At 44.2% G+C, this 21,016-nt stretch overlaps 1 protein-coding gene across 3 annotated transcripts in view; it reads left to right on the forward strand.

Moving 5' to 3' along the window:
• The window catches only part of TENM2 (teneurin transmembrane protein 2), an 831,585-nt gene that overhangs the window by 10,363 nt on the left and 800,206 nt on the right, over positions 1-21,016 (forward strand). The window contains exon 2 of one of the 3 annotated variants that reach the window (XM_066618094.1): positions 8,521-8,533. The exons of the other annotated variants lie outside the window; for them this stretch is intronic. Within the exon in view, the coding sequence (XP_066474191.1) occupies positions 8,521-8,533 (13 nt within the window). The remainder of the gene's footprint in view (positions 1-8,520; positions 8,534-21,016) is intronic. 3 annotated transcript variants of the gene reach the window in all.

Genomic DNA, 21,016 nt, shown 5'->3' on the forward strand with positions numbered 1-21,016 from the left:
CCTGGGTAAGTGTGGGTAGGATTACAACCTTGGATTGTGAAAAATTTTCCTGCTTGATGATGTCACTTCCGGTGGGTCCCAACAGATTTTCATTTTAAAAAGTGGGTCCCAGTGCTAAATGAGAACCACTGCTTTAGGATATGTGTTGCACTTCCTCATATGACTCAAGTTCATAATTTGGAAGTGCTTCTGGATTGGATGGCCAGGTTACGTTTGTGATCAAGAGCACTTTTTGCTCTGTCCCTGCACTTAGTCACCTGACCCTTTCCTGGAGAAGACATGTTTGATAATTTCAGGTTTTGGTCATACATTGGACATATCCAGAATAGATTGCTATAATGTACTCTACACTACGTAGGTATTGTTTTGAAGAGTGTTTGTAAATTTCACCTACTGCAGATACATACTATCAGTATGTCCTGTTCTAGAACCCCCTGCAGTTAAATGAAACTGTGGATAACCGGGGATGCCCCCCACCCTCTGGAGGCGAGGGAAGCTTCCACAGGCCTCCTAATACCTTATAAGGTATTTAAAACCTCACTTCCATTTTTTCACTCCTTTCTTTTATTCTGAGGCCCACAGCAGCCATGGGCAGTTGCGGGTGGCCTCAGAAGACCCTTCGGAGGTGGTGGGAGTCCACCTGATACCTGTCCATGGATACCATTGATACCGTGGATCCATGGATGCCTGAAACTGTGAATACGGGATCTGTGGATATGGGGGCCCACAGTACTGTATTTCTAACTGGGGTCCATTTTGTAGAACATACAAGTTTAATGTTGTACATATTATTGGCTTCCAGTTTATTTGTAAACCCAATTCAAAATGCTCTTTTTGACCTTTACAAACCACATTTTTTGGATCAGGATATCTAAATAATCTTTACCTCCTGTATTCATCTGCTGAGAATGTAATCTTATCTCCCACAACCAGCACTGATGCAGTCATGCCAAAAAGATACATGCTGCATCCTATGGTGAGGGAGCAGCACAAAGGCAAACAAAATGTAAATCATTTTTTTTTTACTTAGCTTTGCGAAAACCCTGGGATCACATATGAGTCTCCTTGGACACACACCACCTATTTTGGTGGCATATTTCTGAGGAGGGAAAAGGATCAGGGATGTTTTAAAAAGAGGGGATAAGATCTTGTGTGCTCCATCGCCACTAGATCCATCCCCTTCTGTCCCTTCGGTCCCCTTGGTTCCTCCCTCAAAACATCCAGTTCCACTCTCTCCCACCCACAGTCTGCCCCCCCGCACCAGCTTACCTGCTCTGTTTGTGGTGGTGGCTCCAAAATGGCCAGCCGTGGCACCCTGTGCACATTACCATATGATCTCTTATGAGAGCAGAATGAATTGGTCCACCATACTCTGGTCTTTGGTGACTATTCTACTTCTGTACATTCACCATGTGAGGCAGAGTGGTTGAAACATTTAAACGGGGATTTTTCAGTGGTGTCACCCTAGCTTTACTTCTAAGCCTGCATGCTTTTGCCCTTACATCTGAAACTTTTTCACATGCCTTGACAACTGAAGCTGTTGGTTGTCCAGAGTTGTTGTTTGGGATGAGCCGCAATGAATATGGTACTCAAGGAGTATGACTGCTCTAGTTGACACCACTTAGTTTTTGGGTTCTGTTCTAGTTCAAACAATTGAAACCCTAAACATTCTGGGATCCGGGTGTGCTAGGGAACTCTTTCCTCCTTGCTCAGATAGATCACCAGCTGTAGACTCGTACTAGACATGAGACTAACGGCACAATCCTATTTGCAACAAATGCCAACACAGTGACCGCTGTGCTAGCATTGGCTGTCATGGCTATCACAAACATGCCGTAAAACACATTGCAAAATTTGGCGAGTGAGCAGTGCCGGGGTCAGCCTTCACCTTCCCACCAGCATTGAATCCACAAGACTTGCCTGATGGAACAGGTAAGGGGCAAGGGCAGGAGGGGTGTAATGGATAGGGGGAAGACAGAGATGTGGTGTATCAGATGCAGTCCAGGAGGGAGCAGGATCAGCAGTGCTGGTGCATGCTGAATCCTGTTCTCCCTCCCGGGCTTGGAAGTTCAAAACAGGGCTGCTCCAGCTTGCACCAGCTATTTTACTGGCACAGATCTGAGTAGCCCTATTGCCCAGGATGAGACTTTACCCGAGATAAGGGGACAAATGTCACCTTATCTCGAGGAGACCTCAAGCCTGCTCTTTCCCAGTTCTAAATAGAGCATGGGCCAAATGGCTCTGCTGCACCAGCACTGGTTAAGATTGGGCTTTACCTTATCAGTAACATGTATGACCTGTAGGATGCGCATTCATCTCAGGAAAAAGTGGCAACATGACTTGAATGATCTGCTTCATTTGTCATTTATTGTGAAACCACTCTAACAGCCCAAGCCTATCCCCATCACTCTATAGCTGATGGAGTCTACTACTACTACTACTATATAGTCTACTGCTGACGGACAGGCTACTTGTACTATGTGCTATGTTGGGGGAGCAACAAGACAGCCATGCAGAGGTAAATAAAAATATTTTATACAGTTGAGTGTTCCTTAGCGACATTCCAACCAGCAGCAGCCTGCATATGCAGCAGCAGCCGCTGGTCTGTATTCACCCCTCCCCTTGCCTCTGGAGGCTTTTCTGAGCCTCATAGAGGCAGCGCATGGATGTGTGCTGCCTCTACAGGGCTCAGACTAGCCATTTTTGCCAAAAACATGTGACTTTTGGTTGCCCAGGAAACCGAAAGTTGCGTGTTTTCGTCCAAAACCAAGATTCTGAGCCTTGTAGAGGCAGTGTGTGGATGTGTACTGCCTCTGTGAGACTCAGAAAAGCTGTGCTCCCTTCACCTTCAGAAGCTTTGCAAAATGTCAAGCCTCGCTTGGCAACGGGGGTGCCAGTCCGCATCCCTGTCGCTAAGCGATGCATGGCTGTACTCACCTCTCCATAGACTTCCTGGCCGTCAGTGAGTCTTCTCGGGCCTATGCCAGCTCTTTTGCAAGAACAGGTCTGAGGAGAAGTCAGGGGGTGGGTCTGGGCTGGGAAAGGGGAATAGGGTTCAGTGTGCGTTGCTGCCGCCAAGATCCTCTCCTTCCTACCCCTGGTTCTTCCCTGAAACCTCCCTCGACCCACTCCGACTTCCATTTTACCAGATCCAGTACATTGATGGGCACACAGAGCCACTGCTATTGCACCAGCATCTCCTGATCACCCAACAGTGGTGCACCTTTTGCACCACATAAGTAGGCTACAGTGGATCCAGTGGATCGCGATATCTGCTGCCATCAGCCCAGGATAGGATTTGGCTGAAGATGTTTATTTTTTGGTTGAGGCTTATTTTGCTATTGCAGTCATTTCTGTGGCTGCCACTTGGTGATTGCCACTTTGCTTTCACAGAATATCCTGATCCTGCAAGACTGATGAATTCTGGTGGACGCAAACATTTTCTGCAAAGTTTTTTTCAGAGTTCCCAGAGATGATGCAATATCCAAGCATTTTGAATAAAAATAATTGTGTCTGTCAAGAGGCAGCTACCAAAATACATTCTACTTCTGCAGGCAGACAAAAAAAATAGTGTTAAAAATTGCAAATGAAAAACCCTCAAAATGAATGCGACTTTAACAAGTGAATAATGCAGCAACCAAGATATGTAGTAATGAAAGCAAATTAATAAATAACAAGATGCAAAAACATTCTCTCTCACCCCTGGTTTTCTGATGAGATGCCCATTCTGTGGAAATCTCTTCCAGCCAGCTCATCAAACCTGCTCCCCTCAGGTTTTTTAGAAGGGTAGTAAAGACGTTTTTATTCTCCTGTGCTTTTGGAGGTAGTTGAGAGGCGAGCTGCTGGTGAGTTGTATATGACTGCTTTTGATGCTGCTGTTTTGACCTTGTCTGCTTCTGTGTTGATTGTTGCTGTTTTATTGTTTTTGCTTTTATTATGGAGTTGGTTTTAATGTAATATTTATTTTATATTTGTATTGTCAGCCACCTTTGGAGTGTGGAAAGGTGGCAAATAAGAAAGTACATAAATAAATATTGTGCAATACGGGGGGAAAATGTTTGTCCCTGCTGTCGCATTCATGCTAATGTTGATCTCTTGCTCAGAAATATTTCCATAGGCTCAAACTTTAAGTGGACACAGAGGTGTATCCACTTTCCTTACAAGTAACTGTGATTACTGCAATGATGTGAAACATGTTGTTTGTAGGATGCTTTTATATTTCCTTGAAAGAGATCTTAAGAGATTATCCATCCAGTCTTGGACGGACGCAAGTCTCTTACGCTGGCCCAGCGTCGTTGCGAACGTGATGTAAAGCATTTTTGCACCAACATAAGGGGAGCTATCCGTGCACCGGCCTCCTCGTGCCAATGCGGACCCCAAGCAGGGTGAGTTTGTGCCTGCACCAGTGGAGTTTGCTCCTGTGTCCCTGGGGGACTGCGGGGGCATGGAGAGGACAGGGAAGAGACAGGAGAGAGGCGTTTTGGGGTGGGGGAGGGCAGGCGGGGAGTGGGAGGTGGGGCCGGGCTATGGCATTTATGCCGGATCCTAACCGCATTCCTGCGCAGCCCAGGGCAGCTCCGGGCTGCTCAGATTTGTGCCACCAATTTAGGTGGTGCAGATCCAAGTAGACCCATTGGGGCTGCTGCAGCTCTCCTTGAGGTAAGGGAAAATGTTACTCCTTGCCTCAGGCCAGGCCTTAGGCAGCCCCAAACTTGCGCTGGCTAGAGCACAGGCCCGCCAGCTTGCCTGTTCCAGCACAAGTTAGATTTGGGCTGTAACACTTATTTGTTAACGATTTTATTTGTAGAACATGATTAAAATTGGAGATTTGCCAGTCTCTTTCTGAATGGTCTTCCTTCAACCGTTGATTTTTTTGGCATGGTAATATTTTAATATACTTTGGCCAATTAATATATTATCTTTTCCAACTTAGGGCTACTTGTTCCATATAACATTACATGGGAATGTGTAGGAACTCATTGGACTGTTCAAAATATACTTGCACCCATTGCATGGGGACAAATGTGTATATCTTCCCTTCCTGGCACAGAATTCCATCTATATTTAGTCATGTGGGGGCATAAATACTCCAAAGGCATAAATTAATATTTTATTTAAAGTTTTATTTTATTTTAGTATTTAAATTAGTATTTAAAGTATGCATTTAGGTTTAAATATTCCCTCCATGTGACCCTGGGGACAGTAGCATGCCGGATGTGTGGGGGAAGATATGAATGCACATATTCTTTCTCAGTTTTATCCGAATGAAGCCATAGGTTAGTTACAAGGTAGAACAGCACAACTTGCAATGCACATAAGGAACAAAGCAGATGATCATCTGCCCATCCATCCAAGGGAACATGATTGTCCACATTTAAAATTCTGCTGATATTTAACCATGTGTAGGGAACCATGTGTAAGTTAATTTGCTCACTTCAGTGCATGTAAAGGAATCCCACAAAGTGCTGAAAACCATACCATGGTTGGAATTTAAGAGGGTCCTAACAGTGTTCTGCATGTACACTGGAAGTTTTCTGGCCCTCTCTTCCTGCCCCAACCCTAACATCCTCTTAAAAACCAGTCCTAAGAGTGAGAGAGATTCCAGAATGGCGTAGGATTTTATATATAAAAATTATACCTGCCCTATTAGCATAGTTCTTGGTGGGGCTAACAAGGAAAAGCAATCTCAAAGCATCCATAAGAATAGAATAATAAAACAAGAATGAACAGGAGCAGCAATAACGTTAAAATAGTAGAATTATAATAGCAGAGATAAGCATAGCCAAACTTTTTTAAAAACTGGCTGTGCAAATAAAAGGACATTAGTGTAAATGCCAAGTGAACCTCCTTGGAAAGAGAAGTCCAACCAAAAAGGCCTTCTGCCTGATCAGTCATGGAGGCCTCCTCAAGGTAAGGTAATATTTGTTCCCTTACCCCAGAGTTGCATTGCCCTTACCTCGGTGCTGGAAAGTTGGTTAGGACTGAGTCCTAAGTAATGTCTAAAGAAGACTATGATTGCAGAAAATGGACACCCATGCGATGAATTTATATTTTTTTTGGTACATAGGTTTTCTTGTATCTACGTATGGAAATATATGGCTCCAAAGACCCTGTTAAAATGTATGTTACCTTGTGGGCCAGTTTGGATGATACTGCAATTGCCTGACCAGCCCCACACAATGAAAGACATGCATACTAATGACATGCACATACCCTGTTCCCTCCCTTCTGAGAGTATGGGGTATGTTCTGTAATTTCATGGAAGAGGTGACTTGTCCAAACTGCCCGCTACATGCACTTGTTTAAAGCACATTTATCAGTGTTCATAGAGTAGCAGTTTGGAAGGCCTCTTCCTCCACACTTCTAAAGAAAATGCCACAAACTCTTCCAGAAGAGAGGATAGGCTGGGATATGCATACGCAAATCCTTTATTGATTACACACGTCCTTTATTCTTTGGGCATTTTTCCTTGTCATGTGCCCGTCTGCTCGGCAGCATGCCTCCCTGCCGAGCTCCACATAGCATGGAACTTGGAAACCCTGAAGTGAGGTGAGGGGATGGTGATGTCGTTACCAAACATCTGGACGCAGTGTTGCAGCATGCATTGAAGCCACACAGCTGCCGGAGGGGTTTGTGCACCAGCTTGGACTCCTTATGGGGAACACTGGAGCCAATTGGGTGATCAGAGTATTTCCTCTGTCTTGGTATCATTATTTCTTCCATAGCCTGTCCAACATGGATCGACTTAGCTTTTTGAATCTGCTGTGATTCTAAAATACAGTACTTTGCATGCTTTCCGATACCCAAATAAACACAAATAGATGGAAGGAATTTTTTTGTCCCAAGTGGTTGAATATTCCATGTTATTGATACAGGGCTGCCTATATCCCCATTTGTCTCATCTCTAGAACAAACTTAGATTAGTGAAGTTGACTAAACAAAGCAGCTGGCATCCAGATATTTAAATATATAGCTACCCATTCTTCACAAATACTTAGCTATAAGTGTAATAGAATGAATGCTTAAAATATATATCTGTGAATGCAGACCATATTGGAAACTGAGATTTACTGTCCCAAAGAGTAATGCTTACTCAGCCATCTGATGAGTTTCGAGCACTAAACAGTTTGGGAGAGATGCATAAAGCTGTTTTATTACAAGATGCTGTTATGAATTATTGCAGCTTTTCTTATGGCATAATGTTGTTGCAAAACTGTGCATGAATATAAGCAACTTTATGCTGTTTTTTTTTTCTTTTGCTTTTACTGTTTTTGTTTTTTAAGGGGCAGCATCCTGTTTAGAGGCCGCATGTCATTACACAAGGAACAGAATGTTGCACTCGTGTTAAATGGTGCCACCTGCTGGACTTTTTTTCAACCTCTGGCCTGCTGTTTGATACTTTGCTGTTTTTGACCACTCTAACTTTTTAACATTGTTTTTATGTATGTTTTGTTGTTTTTAACAAATCTAGCAAGTAAGTAAATAAATAAATAAATCGGGGGTGGCTCCAGAAAGTTGCCACTTTACTCACCTTTTCAGAAGATGGTCATCTCCCTATATTGAACAAAAATTGCAGATTTTGCTTAATGAAGGTTATACTGGAAAGGAGCTGGAGCTTTAAGCAAATAAAAAAGGTGCTTAACCCTTGTAGATGAAATAACATACCTATTTCATCTGGCATTTGGTTGATGGGTGGGTATTTTGCCCTCTGCGCCTCTATAATAGTGCTTTGGTTTGATTGGTTCCCTGGACTAAATTATCATCCCCCCAAATGGCTTGACAGTGTGTTTTAGGTTTTGCTGGGTTTTAATGTTTTTGTATTTAATATTAAAATTAATTTTTTAATGTTTTGTTTGGATGGTTTTTATTTATTATCGTTATACATTGTACCTTTATTATGAGCTTTGTAAGCCACCTTGGGCATTTGCTTCAGTGTGGGAAAGACCGGATATAAATAAATAAATTAAATAAATAAGAGCATAGGACCTGTTAACTAGATCTAAACTCTGCCTGTGTAATGGGAGAGGGAGTGTTCATTAGCACAGTCAGATGGGACATTAATTGCTTAATATTTCATGATTGCTGCCTTGGGAGACAATAAACTTTTCATTATTATCAATCCATCTTAGTATTGATCCATCTGATTAAAAAAAAATACCTTAAAAAAAAAAACTTGCTGGAGCTTACTATTTTTGTACCTTTCATTTAGGTAACTTTCCTTGATTTTCTAGTCTTGATTTTCTTCCTTGATTCTATGAATTACATCATCAGTGATATGCATAAGAGTTTTGGTTCCGCCCCCCCTTTCCATAATTCCCAATCAATATTTTATTCCCATAATTCTTTGGCTTCCTTATTTCAGAATGCCTGATAATTTTTTTCCCCCATGTTCCCTCAAATAATCTTATCGGTTTTGTAGATTAGAACATCGGGCTGGAAAGGGGAGACCGTGAGATCTTACCCAACCTTCTGCCTCAAGTCACACCAGGGCCAGCCCATCCATGAAGCAGGCTGATGCAGCTAGCAATGGATGGTGGCGGGGTGATAGATTGTAGATGCTCTTCACTCTGTCTGCTGCCACCTCCCTCAAGCCCACCATGGATGTGACCCACATTGATTCACTCCTTGCTCACTCAAAGCTAGTGAAAATTGTACCATCTGCTTCCCCCCATCCTTGCACAAGTTAAAAGTTAAAAGTTGTTAAAAGTTGTTAAATCCTTGTTAAAAGTTAAAAGGGAATACATCCCCAACCCTACATCCCACATGAAGAAGGAGTGTTTTGCTACGCTCTCTCCCCGTCTTATCATTGCCTGGCATTCGAAGTTTAAAGAGATGTGTTCCCTTCAAACCCCATGTGAGGATGGAATGCACTGATGCAGTGGTGTAGCTAGCAAGGAGCGGGGGAGGCAGTCCACCCCAGGTACCAGCCTTGCGAGGGTGACACCACAAGAGACCAAAATTGCTAACATTGCAGGACGGCACGTTTGCGACAGTTCTGGGCCAGCCCAAGGGTGCATTAGGATTGCTTCCTAAAGGAAATAATTTTCAGATAATGCCCCTTTGACACACATATTTAGGCAGACTGGGTTCAAAACGTCAGTGTGTTAAGAACACAATCTGCATGCCGCTCCAGATATCTGAAACTGAATCTGGCACGAGATCTTCAAGGATCAACTTATGCTTCTGCAGTAATTTTCACATATTTTAGAGAGCTTGTACTGACTTGGGAGTTGGGGAGGCCAGCACAAGAACGCGTGCCAGCCTCCCCGTGCCGACATGGGCTCCAGGTCTGGTAAGTTTGCTCCAGCCTTTCCAGGCCAGCACAGGGGCTGGGGGACATGGGGAAGGTGGGGAGGAGGCATTTTGGGGCGAGAGAGAGCAGGTGATAGGCGGTCCTGTAGGCAGCAGGGAGCAGGAGGCTAATGCTGGATCCTAACCCCATTCCTGGGCAACCCAGGGCAGTTCCAGGCTGCTTGGACCTGCACTGCCTCTTTAGGTGACAGCACCCCACCTATTTGCAGCAGCATGGGGTAAGGGACATATTTCCTCTTGCCTCAGGCTGAGCCACAGCCAGCTCCTAACTTGTGCTGGATACAGTTCAAGCCTGCCAGGGTGGTGTAGTGGATTGGGCATCCAAAACCACCTGACTGGGTCATCAGGAGAGGATGCCCAAATGATTGTAAATAATCTAATTGGATGGACCCGCAACATCATCAACCCTTCATCAATTAAGGTCATGCATAAAAATGCTTGTGTGTGTTATCTTATCCTACTTTGCAAAAGGCACAGCCATTCACCTTGCTGAATTGTGAGTGAGGGAATCAGACACCTGGGATAGCATGGGGAATGGACCGCCCTATCCTATACTCAGTCAGCGCCACAACCTCCGGCGCTGCCTGGGCAACAGCCATTGCAAAAGTGCCATAAGGCACTTTGTTGCTGGCAGTGAAGCCGCAGCATGGGTAAAGAGGCCAACACTAGTCGGTGCTGCTTCTCTGCACAGTCCAGATGCCCAGAAGGAGCATGGAGTGGTAGGTGTCCCCTGGGTGACTAGGACCCTTTTCATGGCAGGGAAAGGCATGAGGAGGGGGCAGAACGGGACAAAGGGAGGGCAGAACAAGGGGAGAATCAGGCCTGGGAGGGGGCAGGGATAGAGGCAGAGGCTATTGCCACAACCTATACCCCCTTCCGAGCCATGGAGAAAAACAAGTGGTAAGGAAAACACTGTTCTCTTACCCCAAGGAGATATCCAGCAGTTTCCCCAGCCCCACATGATACAGTGGCAGCCATTTCAGCAAGACAGTCTTTCTGGGTGCCGGGGAAGTTTAGGATTGGGCTCTAACATAGGGACAGTATTTTGTTAATCTCAGCAGGGAATTTTTGATTGGCTGTTTGTATTTTTGACTTATGTCATCTGGGCTGTCTGCCCCCATCACCCATAGCATGTAGCACACACTCCATCAGTAGAGCTGCATGTTCTGGGCTGGAAGGGGTTAGGTTTGGGCTTGTAATCCCACTGAAATTAATGGGATTTAAGTTAGCATCTCTAACTTGTGTCATTTTAATTGTGCTTACTCGAGATTAATTTTGTTAAGGTAAAACCCCACATTTTAAAGTAAAGTTCAGCATTTTGTCGCAAAGTTCATGTTTGGTTCTGTGTCTGAGTGTGGATACATGTGCTCTCATGCATGCAATTAAATGTGTGCTCTCATATTAGCTTTCTTGCCAAATTCTTGTTAAAAAAAACATTGTAAATGCATATATTATCACTACGATCTGCTTCGAGCACTGAATTCATTAAGTAGATTGTTAATAAAATGGAGAATGATATATCACAATTTTAATGCTCTGTCTCCCAAAGTTAATGAAGAGTTATAATTTTCTAGACGACAAATTAAAAGGAGGTTAAAGTAGTTGGTAAGACTGCCTAGAGATTTAGCAACATTCTAATTAAAAGAAAGGGCATTAAAGCGATTTAAAATTCTGATTTTTGAGGGATTAAGAAGTATGAGTAATGTGTGGTTTACCATTGCTAGAAGCCAAAACTTCCATACAAGTGGAAAAAATACAGTAAACCTTATTGAAAGTTAAAAGATTTCATACAAATATGGTTTAGAAAAATCAAACGTTTTCTCACAAGGGCCACTGAAATCTTCACTGACACAGTGGGAAGTATTTCCAGAGTGGCCGAAAACTTTAACAGCATGGCTCCAATTGAAGACAACAGGGGTTTTTCTGCCAAAATCCTAAAGAATGGAAAATATACCTCAGTAGCTGAGATTACTTAAAAATATACCTCTGTTGCTGAGATTACTTATACAACACTGATATGTTGCGTTCACTGATGCAAAATGGAAAATAAATTCTCTGTTATGCTACTGTGACTCTTCTGTGAGAATTGCAATACAAACTTAAACATTATCATTTGCACATGACCACATGACTGCTTCTATTCCAATGATCTTGCATCATCCAAGTTACATCAGCAAGCCATGAACTCAAACCAAAAGGCATATTGGTCTGGCTCCCTTACTAACAATGCATTCTCAGCCTTTCCACGTATCCCATGCTCCTGTGAACTCAGCCAAGTTATTACCAACCGATTGGTTCCTGGGCCCAATTACTCATTTTATCTGTGGGTACCTTTTTTGTTATTTATTTATTTTATTTAGAATGCTTTATTCCACTTTTCCTAGCCAGAGTGAAGCCAAAGGCAGCTTACAACAAATTTATCATAGCAATCAAAGTTTTATTGCCCCCTCTACCCACACACTAGGACTGCCACCCTTCTGTACTTTCTCTTGACTTGGCCCAATCGTATCCAACTTTCTAGTGCCACTGCAGCTTCAATGCAGCCCTGAGGAAAAGGAACAAACATTCTCTTACCTTGAGGAGGCCTCTGTGTCTACCCCTCACATGGCTGCACCAGAATTGGAACAGTGGATAGGATTGGGCCATCAGTCGTTTGTTTCTGAGATTTGAAAAAGCTAATGAACGGACACGAGCCTACTGGATGTTTCACTAGCAACGATCTAGTTCGACCATGATCAAGAGAACTGCTGCCCTATAGACTCTCCCTAAACACTTTTTCCTATTAGAAAGCAGAGTCAAGCTATATTTTCTGTTATTTTAAATCTCTCTTGTGCTAAACAAGGATTTTACACCTAGGTTTACATTCAGCCACATCAGAACCTGGTCTATTATATAAAACTCTTATCACAGACATCATCAATTACTGTGTAATGCTTGTTGTCCTTACGGATTTGTTGTGGGAATGGGACATCCATAAAACCCATCCATAAAATGTCCCATCCATAAAATGGGACATCCATAAAACCCTTCAGAAATCTAAATGCAACAGACATTTTGTTGTGGAATAAAAACAGTGTAGAAAATTACATGGATGGAGTTAGAGCAGTGGTTCTCAAACTCTCCGGGAGTCTGAGATCCTGGGGTAAGTGCTGGCGAGGTGGGGACTGGGAGGGGGGGATGTCCAAATGGCGCTGCAGCAATTGCAGTGCTGCGGGCACCCAGGCGCATTTCAGCATACCTTGGGGGAGACAGTGCAGCCTCAGGAAGAGTCCTGGAGGCTTGCAGTCCCACTCAGTGAGCCTCCCCCCCTCTGCAGTGGGTTTTGATCTACAGTCGGAGCCCACTTCCAGTTTGCGGTCAGAGCTCCGGAGCATGGAGTTTCCAAAACCGGAAGTGGGCTCCAACTGCAGCGGTGGGGAGGCTCGCAAAGTGAGTCTCTAGGAGACTCTGGGAGGCTGCACAGTCCCTCTAGATACGTTGAAATGAGTCTGGGTGCCTGTGGCACAGTGATTGCTGTGGCGCTGCCACGACACTCATCTGTGGGTTACTCCTCTTAAGGGAAAGTGACCCTTTTTGGTTTTTATGATGGGTCATGACCCTCCACTTTGAGAACCACTGAGTTAGAGCATGCCATTCATTTTCTCTAGATGTTGTGTGCCTGTTTATTCTAGGAAAGAACACCTCAAGAATATACATACAGTGGTCTCTGGGGATGGGGGAACAAGTACTATGCTGAATGCTTGTTCATTCTCATCAAATGTCAGCAGACAGAAACTACAATTGTGTGGGACTGTAAACATTAGAAGAGGATGGGGTTGATAATCCAAATTAGCACAGCGCTGAAAACAAAGTGAAATTTTAGAAAACAGCTTAATGGAAGTGTATGATAGTGGCATAATTATAGCCATTGCAATTCCTTGTAAGTTATTTTGTAATAGGGGATAGCTCTGTTTTTATCTCCATCCTGATACAAGTAAGGTGAAGATAAATTGCATTTTGACATGCTAATGGTGCATTAGTGAGGTGGTTAACACAGGGCATAATCCAGCCAAAGTTAAGCACTCTTGTCTCACTGTTTTCAATGGAATACATACTTAATTCTTCCACTGAAACCAGTGGGGCTGAAAATTGTTTAAATTTGACTGGATTTTTTCCATAATACATTAATAAAAAAAATAGTATTGCTAATGTGATTTTGAATTGGTTTGTAAGCTTATAGACTTGTGTCACCAACTGTGCATGTCACTCAATTTAAATCCACTTGGCTGAGAAAAATTAACTAGTAGAATGTTATTATCAGCTTCATATTAAACTTAAGACACCTAAAGATGATGCACACATGATGGGCAGCAGCAATGCACCATATGAAGCAGAACTGGTAGTTCTGTGCTGTGCAATGTGAGACTATTATATTCATATTTGCACAGGAAGGTCCCATGAACTACTGCACAATTGATTAATTATATTACTGACCATGTCTATTGTGGTTTAGGCTGTAGAAGACTAAGACCAATTGGATGACACTGGAAAATTTCCACTCTTGACACTACAAAAGAGTAACAGGGCATGTTGAGGGAGGAACTGGGGGGTGGGTGGGAAGAGAATAGGTGGATCTGGTGGCAGTCATGCACACCAGATCTTATCTCTGCTTTTCAAAGCCTCCCTGTCCTAACCCCTAAACCCCATTCATCTCCCTTACTGCCACTATTAAAGGCCCTGGACTTATGCATGCTAAACAGCAGGAGATCCATAGCAGCAGTTGAGGCTTTCCTTGGGGTAAGCAAACAAAACTTCACTTACCTTTAGGTGACCTTTCTGACTCCCCCACACCCCACAGATACAATGCACACTCCATTGGTACAGCTGCATTAGTTGTGGGGGGGGGGGGGAATTTCAGTAGGCTTGGACTGTTAGAACATAGGTCTGTAAATGCAAAGGGATGATCAAATCTTCTTTGGTATATGTGTACATTTATTTAAAAAACAGTACATAAGGAGAGCTTGGAAAGTCCAATATTTTATTCATATAAGCACTGTAACCCCATTAAGAATTACTTCTATGTAGCTGAACATGATATAAAGCACAATACAATGACTAGCAATGAATTTTCTACTTAATTTTCTTAATGTGGAAGAAAAATCTAGAAAATACTTTACAAAAGAGGCTTGTAATTCATCCTGATTAGGTCCTAAGTTTGTGTGCTTATACAGACATGTTCCCATGTCTGCAGGAGCTGCATTCTGGAACCCCTACAGATAACTGAATCCGTGGATACGAGGGGACACCACCCTGTGGAGGTGAGGGGAACTCTGCTCCCCTTGCTTTTGAAGGGGGTGCATGCCGGGGGCCCTTGTGGACCCAATCCATAGATACATGAATCCATGGATATGGAATCCGCAGATACAGGGCTCCCCTGTATCTCTAGATGAGCAATTTTCAACATTTTCATCTCATGGCACACTGACAAGGCTATTTTCAGGGTACACCATCAGTTTCAGCATACCTAAAATTTTCAGGGCACACCATCAGTTTTTTGACAACTGACAAGGCACACCACACTGCTGGTGTGGGATTCACCTCCCCAGTAGCCCTACTAATAAATGACCCTCCCCCAAATTCCCATGGCACACTGCTTGAAAATCACTGCTCTGGGAATTATCATGGTAAAGAATATTCTTCTGCTTGTCACTGCCATACATTGAATCATCATAGACCTAAATATGTATTAGACCTGGTATGTATTACGGAGACCTGGTTGGACATGGCAGGAGGAGTTATCTCCGAACTTTGTCCACCAGGTTTCCAGGTGTTGCAGCAGCCAAGATTGCAGGCACTGGGAGAGGGAGTTGCAATGGTCTATCGTGAGTCCATCTCCCTTACCAGGTGCCCTGTTCAACAGTTTGCTGGGTTCGAGTGCCTGCATGTTGTGTTGAGAGGACCAGACAGGATTGGGATTCTGTTGGTGTACCGCCAACCCTGCTGCCCAACAGTCTCCCTGCCTGAGCTGACCGGGGTGATCTCGGGGGTAGCATTGGAGGCCCCCCACCTACTAGTGCTGGCGGACTTCAATGTTAATGCCAAGGCACCGGCAGCAGGTGCAGCTCAGGATTTCATGGCCGCCATGACAACCATGGGCCTTTCCCAGAAGATCTTGGCCCCAACACATGCTGCAGGACACGTGCTGGACCTGGTGTTTACAGCTGGGCACAGGAGTAGTGATCTGGATGTAGAGGAGGTTAAGATCACTCCGTTGTCATGGACAGATCACTTCCTGGTAAGGTTTAGGCTTGTTGAAGCTTCTTACCTTTGCAGAGGCGGGCACCGCATTCTGTGGTCCACCCTTGGATCCTGAAGGTTTCCTGAGAGCTCTGGGGGATTTTCCCACTGCCAAGACTGGCGTCTCATCTGAGGCCCTGGTTGACCTCTGGAATGGGGAAATGACCAGGGCAGTGGTTGAGATTGCTCCAGAGTGATCTCTGCTGCGTTGCAGACTCGGAGCGGCCCCTTGATTCACTGAGGAGCTGTGAATGATGAAGTGGCAGGGCAGGCGTCTAGGGCGACGGTGGCAGAAAACTTGTGATGAATCCGATCGGACACGGAGTAGAGCTCATTACAGAGCCTATTCCGTGGCGGTGGTAGCAGCGAAGAGATCTTTCTTCTCTGCTACCATTGCGTCTGCTGAGAACTGTCCGGCAGAGCTGTTCCGTGTGGTACGGGGACTCCTCCATCAGGCCCCTCCAGTAGACCAGGAGGAACACAGGTCAGCCACTGTGACGTGTTTGCACAACATTTCGCAGATAAAATCGATCGTATTCGTCATGACTTGCATGCCACATTGACAGTGTCTGATGATGTCCCCTTGACAACTACTTGTCCGGTGTTGTGGGATTCTTTTCAGCTTGTACAGCCTGAGGATGTGAACAGAATCCTTTGGAGTGTGAGGCCATCTGCCTGCCTGCTTGACCCTTGCCCAGCTTGGCTGATGAGCTGCCCGGGGTGGACTGGCTTAGCGGACAGGGAGGGTGGTCAACTCTTCCTTGATGGAGGGGACGTTACCATGTGCTTTGAAACAGGTGGTGGTTTGCCCCCCTGAAGAGGCCCTCCCTGGATTCCACTGTATTAGACAACTACTGCCAGTCTCCAACGTCCCGTTTCTGGGCAAGGTAATTGAGCGGGTAGTGGTGTCTTAATTCCAGAGGGTCTTGGATAAAGCGGATTATCTGGATCCTTTTCAATCTGGTTTCAGGCCGGGCTTTGGGACAGAAACCACCTTGGTGGATTACCTACGCCGGGGACTGGACAGGGGGAGTTGCATCCCTGTTGGTCCTGCTGGACCTCTCAGTGGCTTTCAGTACCATTGACCATGGTATCCTTCTGGGCCGATTGGTCAAGTTGGGAGTTGGAGGCACTGTTTTGCAGTGGTTCTGCTCCTACTTGGAGGATCGGTCCCAGATGGTGGTACTGGGGGATGCCTGTTCGACACCCTGGCCCTTGAGGTTTGGGGTGTCACAGGGTTCAATTCTGTCCCCCATGCTATTTAACATCTACATGAAACCACTGGGAGAGGTCATCCGGGGGTTTGGAGTGTGGTGCCATCAATATGCTGGTGACACCCAGCTCTATCTCTCCTTTCCTCCAGACTCCAGGGTGGCGGTTGAGGTCCTAGAGCACTGTCTGGAGGCAGTGAGGATCTGGGTGGGAGCTAACAAGCTGAAATTAAATCCGGATAAGACAGAGGCTCTCCTGGTTCAGAAATCCTCAATGCAGATGTTGGAGTATCGGCTTGCACTGAATGGGATTGCACTCCCCCTAAAGGAGCAGGTCCACATCTTGGGGGTCCACCTGGACTTGCAGCTGCTCCTGGATTCCCAGGTGGCGGCTGTGGCTAGGGGGGCCTTTGCTCAGCTATGGCTGGTGTGCCAGCTGCAGCTGTACTTGGATCGTGCAGACCCGGCCATGGTGATCCATGCCACGGTGACATCGACACTAGATTATTGTAACGCACTCTATGTGGGGCTGCTCTTGAAGGTGGTTCAGAAACTGCAACTAGTGCAGAATGCGGTGGCCTGTGTAGTTACTGGAGGTAGGGGGTTTGACTCTGTTGGGCCGCTTCTCCAGTGGCTGCACTGGCTTCCCATTCGTTTCCGGGCCCAATTTAAGGTGCTGGTTTTGACCTTTAAAGCCCTATACTGCTCTGGGCCAGGGCATCTTAGAGATCGCCTACTCCCGTACAATCCGGCTCGTCCTCTTAGGTCATCAGAGAAGGCTTTTTTACAAATGCCGCCGCCTAGGGAGGTATGTGGGGTGGCGGCAAGAAATAGGGCCTTATCAGTAGTGACACCAACACTATAGAATTCCCTTCCCTTTGATTTAAGAACTGCTCCCTCTCTTGAAACTTTTTGGCGAGGCCTGAAGACCCTTCTGTTTAGACAAGCCTTCTGAGTTCCTGGCCTTTTTAACATCTTTTTAACATCTTTTAATATCTTTTTAAACATCTGGTTACGGGCCTGATCCTTTTATAATTTGCTGTGCTATGCTCTTTTACCTGACTCCTTTTTTATCTATCTACTGTTTTTATGATATGTCGTTATGTTTTTATCTGTTTTTAAATTACGTTTTTAAATTAGTTTTAACCTTGTTTGTTAGCCGCCTTGAGTCCCTCCGGGGAGAAAGCGGGGTAAAAATAAAGTTGTTAATAATAATAATAATAATAATAATAATAATAATAAATCAGTACACATTCTGCATTGTAGAAAATAACATTTGTGATCAAAGAAGAACGTTACTTTTTTGTCGCACAACATTATTACAGTGAACCCTCAATTTAATGAACTGTGTTTTAATAGACTTCAGAAACAACTGACATTTTCTGCTTCATTAAAAACTTATTATTTGTGTTTTGACCATGTGCATCTCCATTTATGTCAGTGCATTCAGATTTAACAGAGTTTTGGCATTAAAAGACACCACTTCCTCCCTGTTAGTCCATTAAATTGAGGGTTCGCTGTTAATAATTAGTAAGTAACATTTCATCAGTGAGTGCAGTCTTTCTTTTTCCTTGTATGACCAGCCCTACAGATGTACTAGGTGTCAGGGCCAGGCTTATCCTTGAGGCTTACTGAGATGGTCCTTGCAGGTGGTAAGAGGTGCACTTTCAGGCTCAGTTGGTTGAAGGGGAAAAATGGGAAGTCGAAGGGAGAAGGAAGTGGACTTCTTATGTCCCCAACAGTTTATAGCACTTACTTGTGGGTTGGAGGGATGTGGGTCAAGAACTTTAAAACTCTCTCCTTTGCATTATGCAGGGGATACTTTTCCCACTTTCCAGAATCCCTCCTCCATGCTGCATAGCAATAAAATGCTTGTGTTTGGCTGATAGTCAGCCCCAAAATTAACCTACTGCTGTTTAGCAGATCAGGGTTCAACAGAATAGGAAAGGAAAAAGTTGTCCAACTTTACTCCCCTTGCAAGGCCTGAACATCACTTTGAAATTCCTGTTCCAAACTGGGATCTGGTACCCTGAACAGCAACTTTTTTTCAGGGGCTGGGAATGCACCGCAATATTTTTTTCAGGTCCTGCTTGTATTACCTATTGTCAGCTATCACTCAGGGGTGCAGACAAGATAATGCTCCTGTCTGGGGTTTTCCTAAACTTTCAGTTTCAGAGCAATAGCATGGCAATGGCTTTCTATGGGTCTAACTGGCAATTGGAGAAGTAGACCAAAAAGGAAGGACTTCCATAGCATGGCTGAGAGGCAAATGAGACAACCAGCAATTGCAACAGAACTAAAGAAGAGATGTAGTAGTAATTTGAGGCATTTATACGTATTGCCAGGAAATCTTGCACGTCCCTGTAGGTACCTTAGGGCCCAATCCTATCCAGTGCCGGTGCTACTGTGACGGTGGGGTCTGCACTGCTTCCTGTGTTGGGAAGCCAGTCACAGAGGCCTCCTCAAGGTATGGGGACATTGGTTCCCTTGCCTTGGGGCTGCATTGCAGCTGCACCGGTGATGGAAAATTGGATAGGATTGGGCCCCCAAGATACTAGGTTGCAGAAAAATATTATTAACAGTATTTATATATTAACAGTATTTATATACCGCTTTTCAACTAAAAGTTCACAAAGCGGTTTACATAGAAAAATCAAATAACTAAATGGCTCCCTGTCCCAAAAGGGCTCACAATCTAAAAAGATGCAAAAGAATACCAGCAGACAGCCACTAGAACAGACAGTGCTGGGGTGAGGTGGGCCAGTTACTCTCCCCCTGCTAAAAAAAGGAGCACCCACTTAAAAAAGTGCCTCTTACCCAATTAGCAGGGGTTAAAAATATCCTCTTAGAAACATGAACGTGGTCACGTCTTGCACTTGCGCCCTACGGTCAGAATCGCGGTTCTAATCTGCTTAGTTCCACAATTCATCAGATGCCAGACCAGCAAAGTGTGAGAGGACCACTCTCCTGCCTGAAGATGACAAAGTAGGAGCCCATACTGTAAACTGCAGGGATACCCAATAAATACAGGAGAGTTAATGAACATTTTTCCCCACAAAAGGTAATGTTTATTACTTCAAAGGACTCAACAGATTACTCATGCCATCTGCACTAAATTTACTAATTGTATGTATACTTACTGCCTTCACTAAAATAAAACTAATTGACCTTAGTAACTTCACCACAGTACTATTTTATTTTACAAAATAATTAGTTGTCCATTAATATACTGTTATGCTGTACCTCTATTTATAGTTCTGCGTCTCAATTTGTGTTGTTCCTCTGATAAAAGGATTGTGTTTAAAATTGTTTCCTGAGGTGAATTGTATAATCAAGGATTTAATTCTTGTTAATATCTTAGGAACATCTTAGCTTTTACTGTGAATAACTAAGAAGAATAATTATCTTTATTCTCTGTACAACAAATGCTAACTTTTAACTGGCCAACTCAGTGTAAATACGTAGCAGAAAATAATGCAAACAAACAATAAGCAAAAATACATTATTGAGAAACTTACAACCCAATCCTAACTTAATGCCCCCCCCCACAAATGTAGTCATGTCAAAGGAGTGCACTCTAAATCCTATGAAAAGGGGGCAGCTGCAGAGGTCTCTACATGGTAAGGAGATGAGACTTACCCTGGGGCACACCTCTGCACCCAATGGGTCTTCTTAGATCTGTGCCAGCCAGAACTGCCTGGCACAGAACCGAGGAGAATAAGGTAGAGGGAGGAAAAGAGGAAATGGGGTTAGGATCCTGGCACACACCGATATCCAAAGACCCTGGACTTAGTGCAGTTGGGTTCCCACATTTCAAATTTTTCACCTGAAAAGTTCTCCTGAGACTTAAACTATGTTAAGTTCTCCAACTAGGTGCCCAGATCTAGGATTTTGGGGGTACCTCTGCTACCTCCTCCCTTTCATTCAGAATTTAATGTGCATTGCCTACATTTGAATCTACCTCCTCCTGTTAACCTGGAAAAAGAACAGGAAGAGGTGTGGAGTGATATGGAAGCAGAAATTTTGCAACAGTATAAGTGGCTGTAACAAAATTATTTAAAACATTATGATCCTTTAGTTATGCGAAAGTTATCCTCCAGAGTTAGTGCATAAAACTAAAATAGTGTACACAAAATTACCTTGAAAATCCCCTGTGGAAAAATAGGTGCTGTCTCTTTATGCAGGTGGAAACAGAGACTGGCAGCCCAATCCTATTG

This window comes from Tiliqua scincoides, chromosome 2 (assembly GCF_035046505.1).
Source record: "Tiliqua scincoides isolate rTilSci1 chromosome 2, rTilSci1.hap2, whole genome shotgun sequence".
NCBI classification, from domain to species: domain Eukaryota; kingdom Metazoa; phylum Chordata; class Lepidosauria; order Squamata; family Scincidae; genus Tiliqua; species Tiliqua scincoides.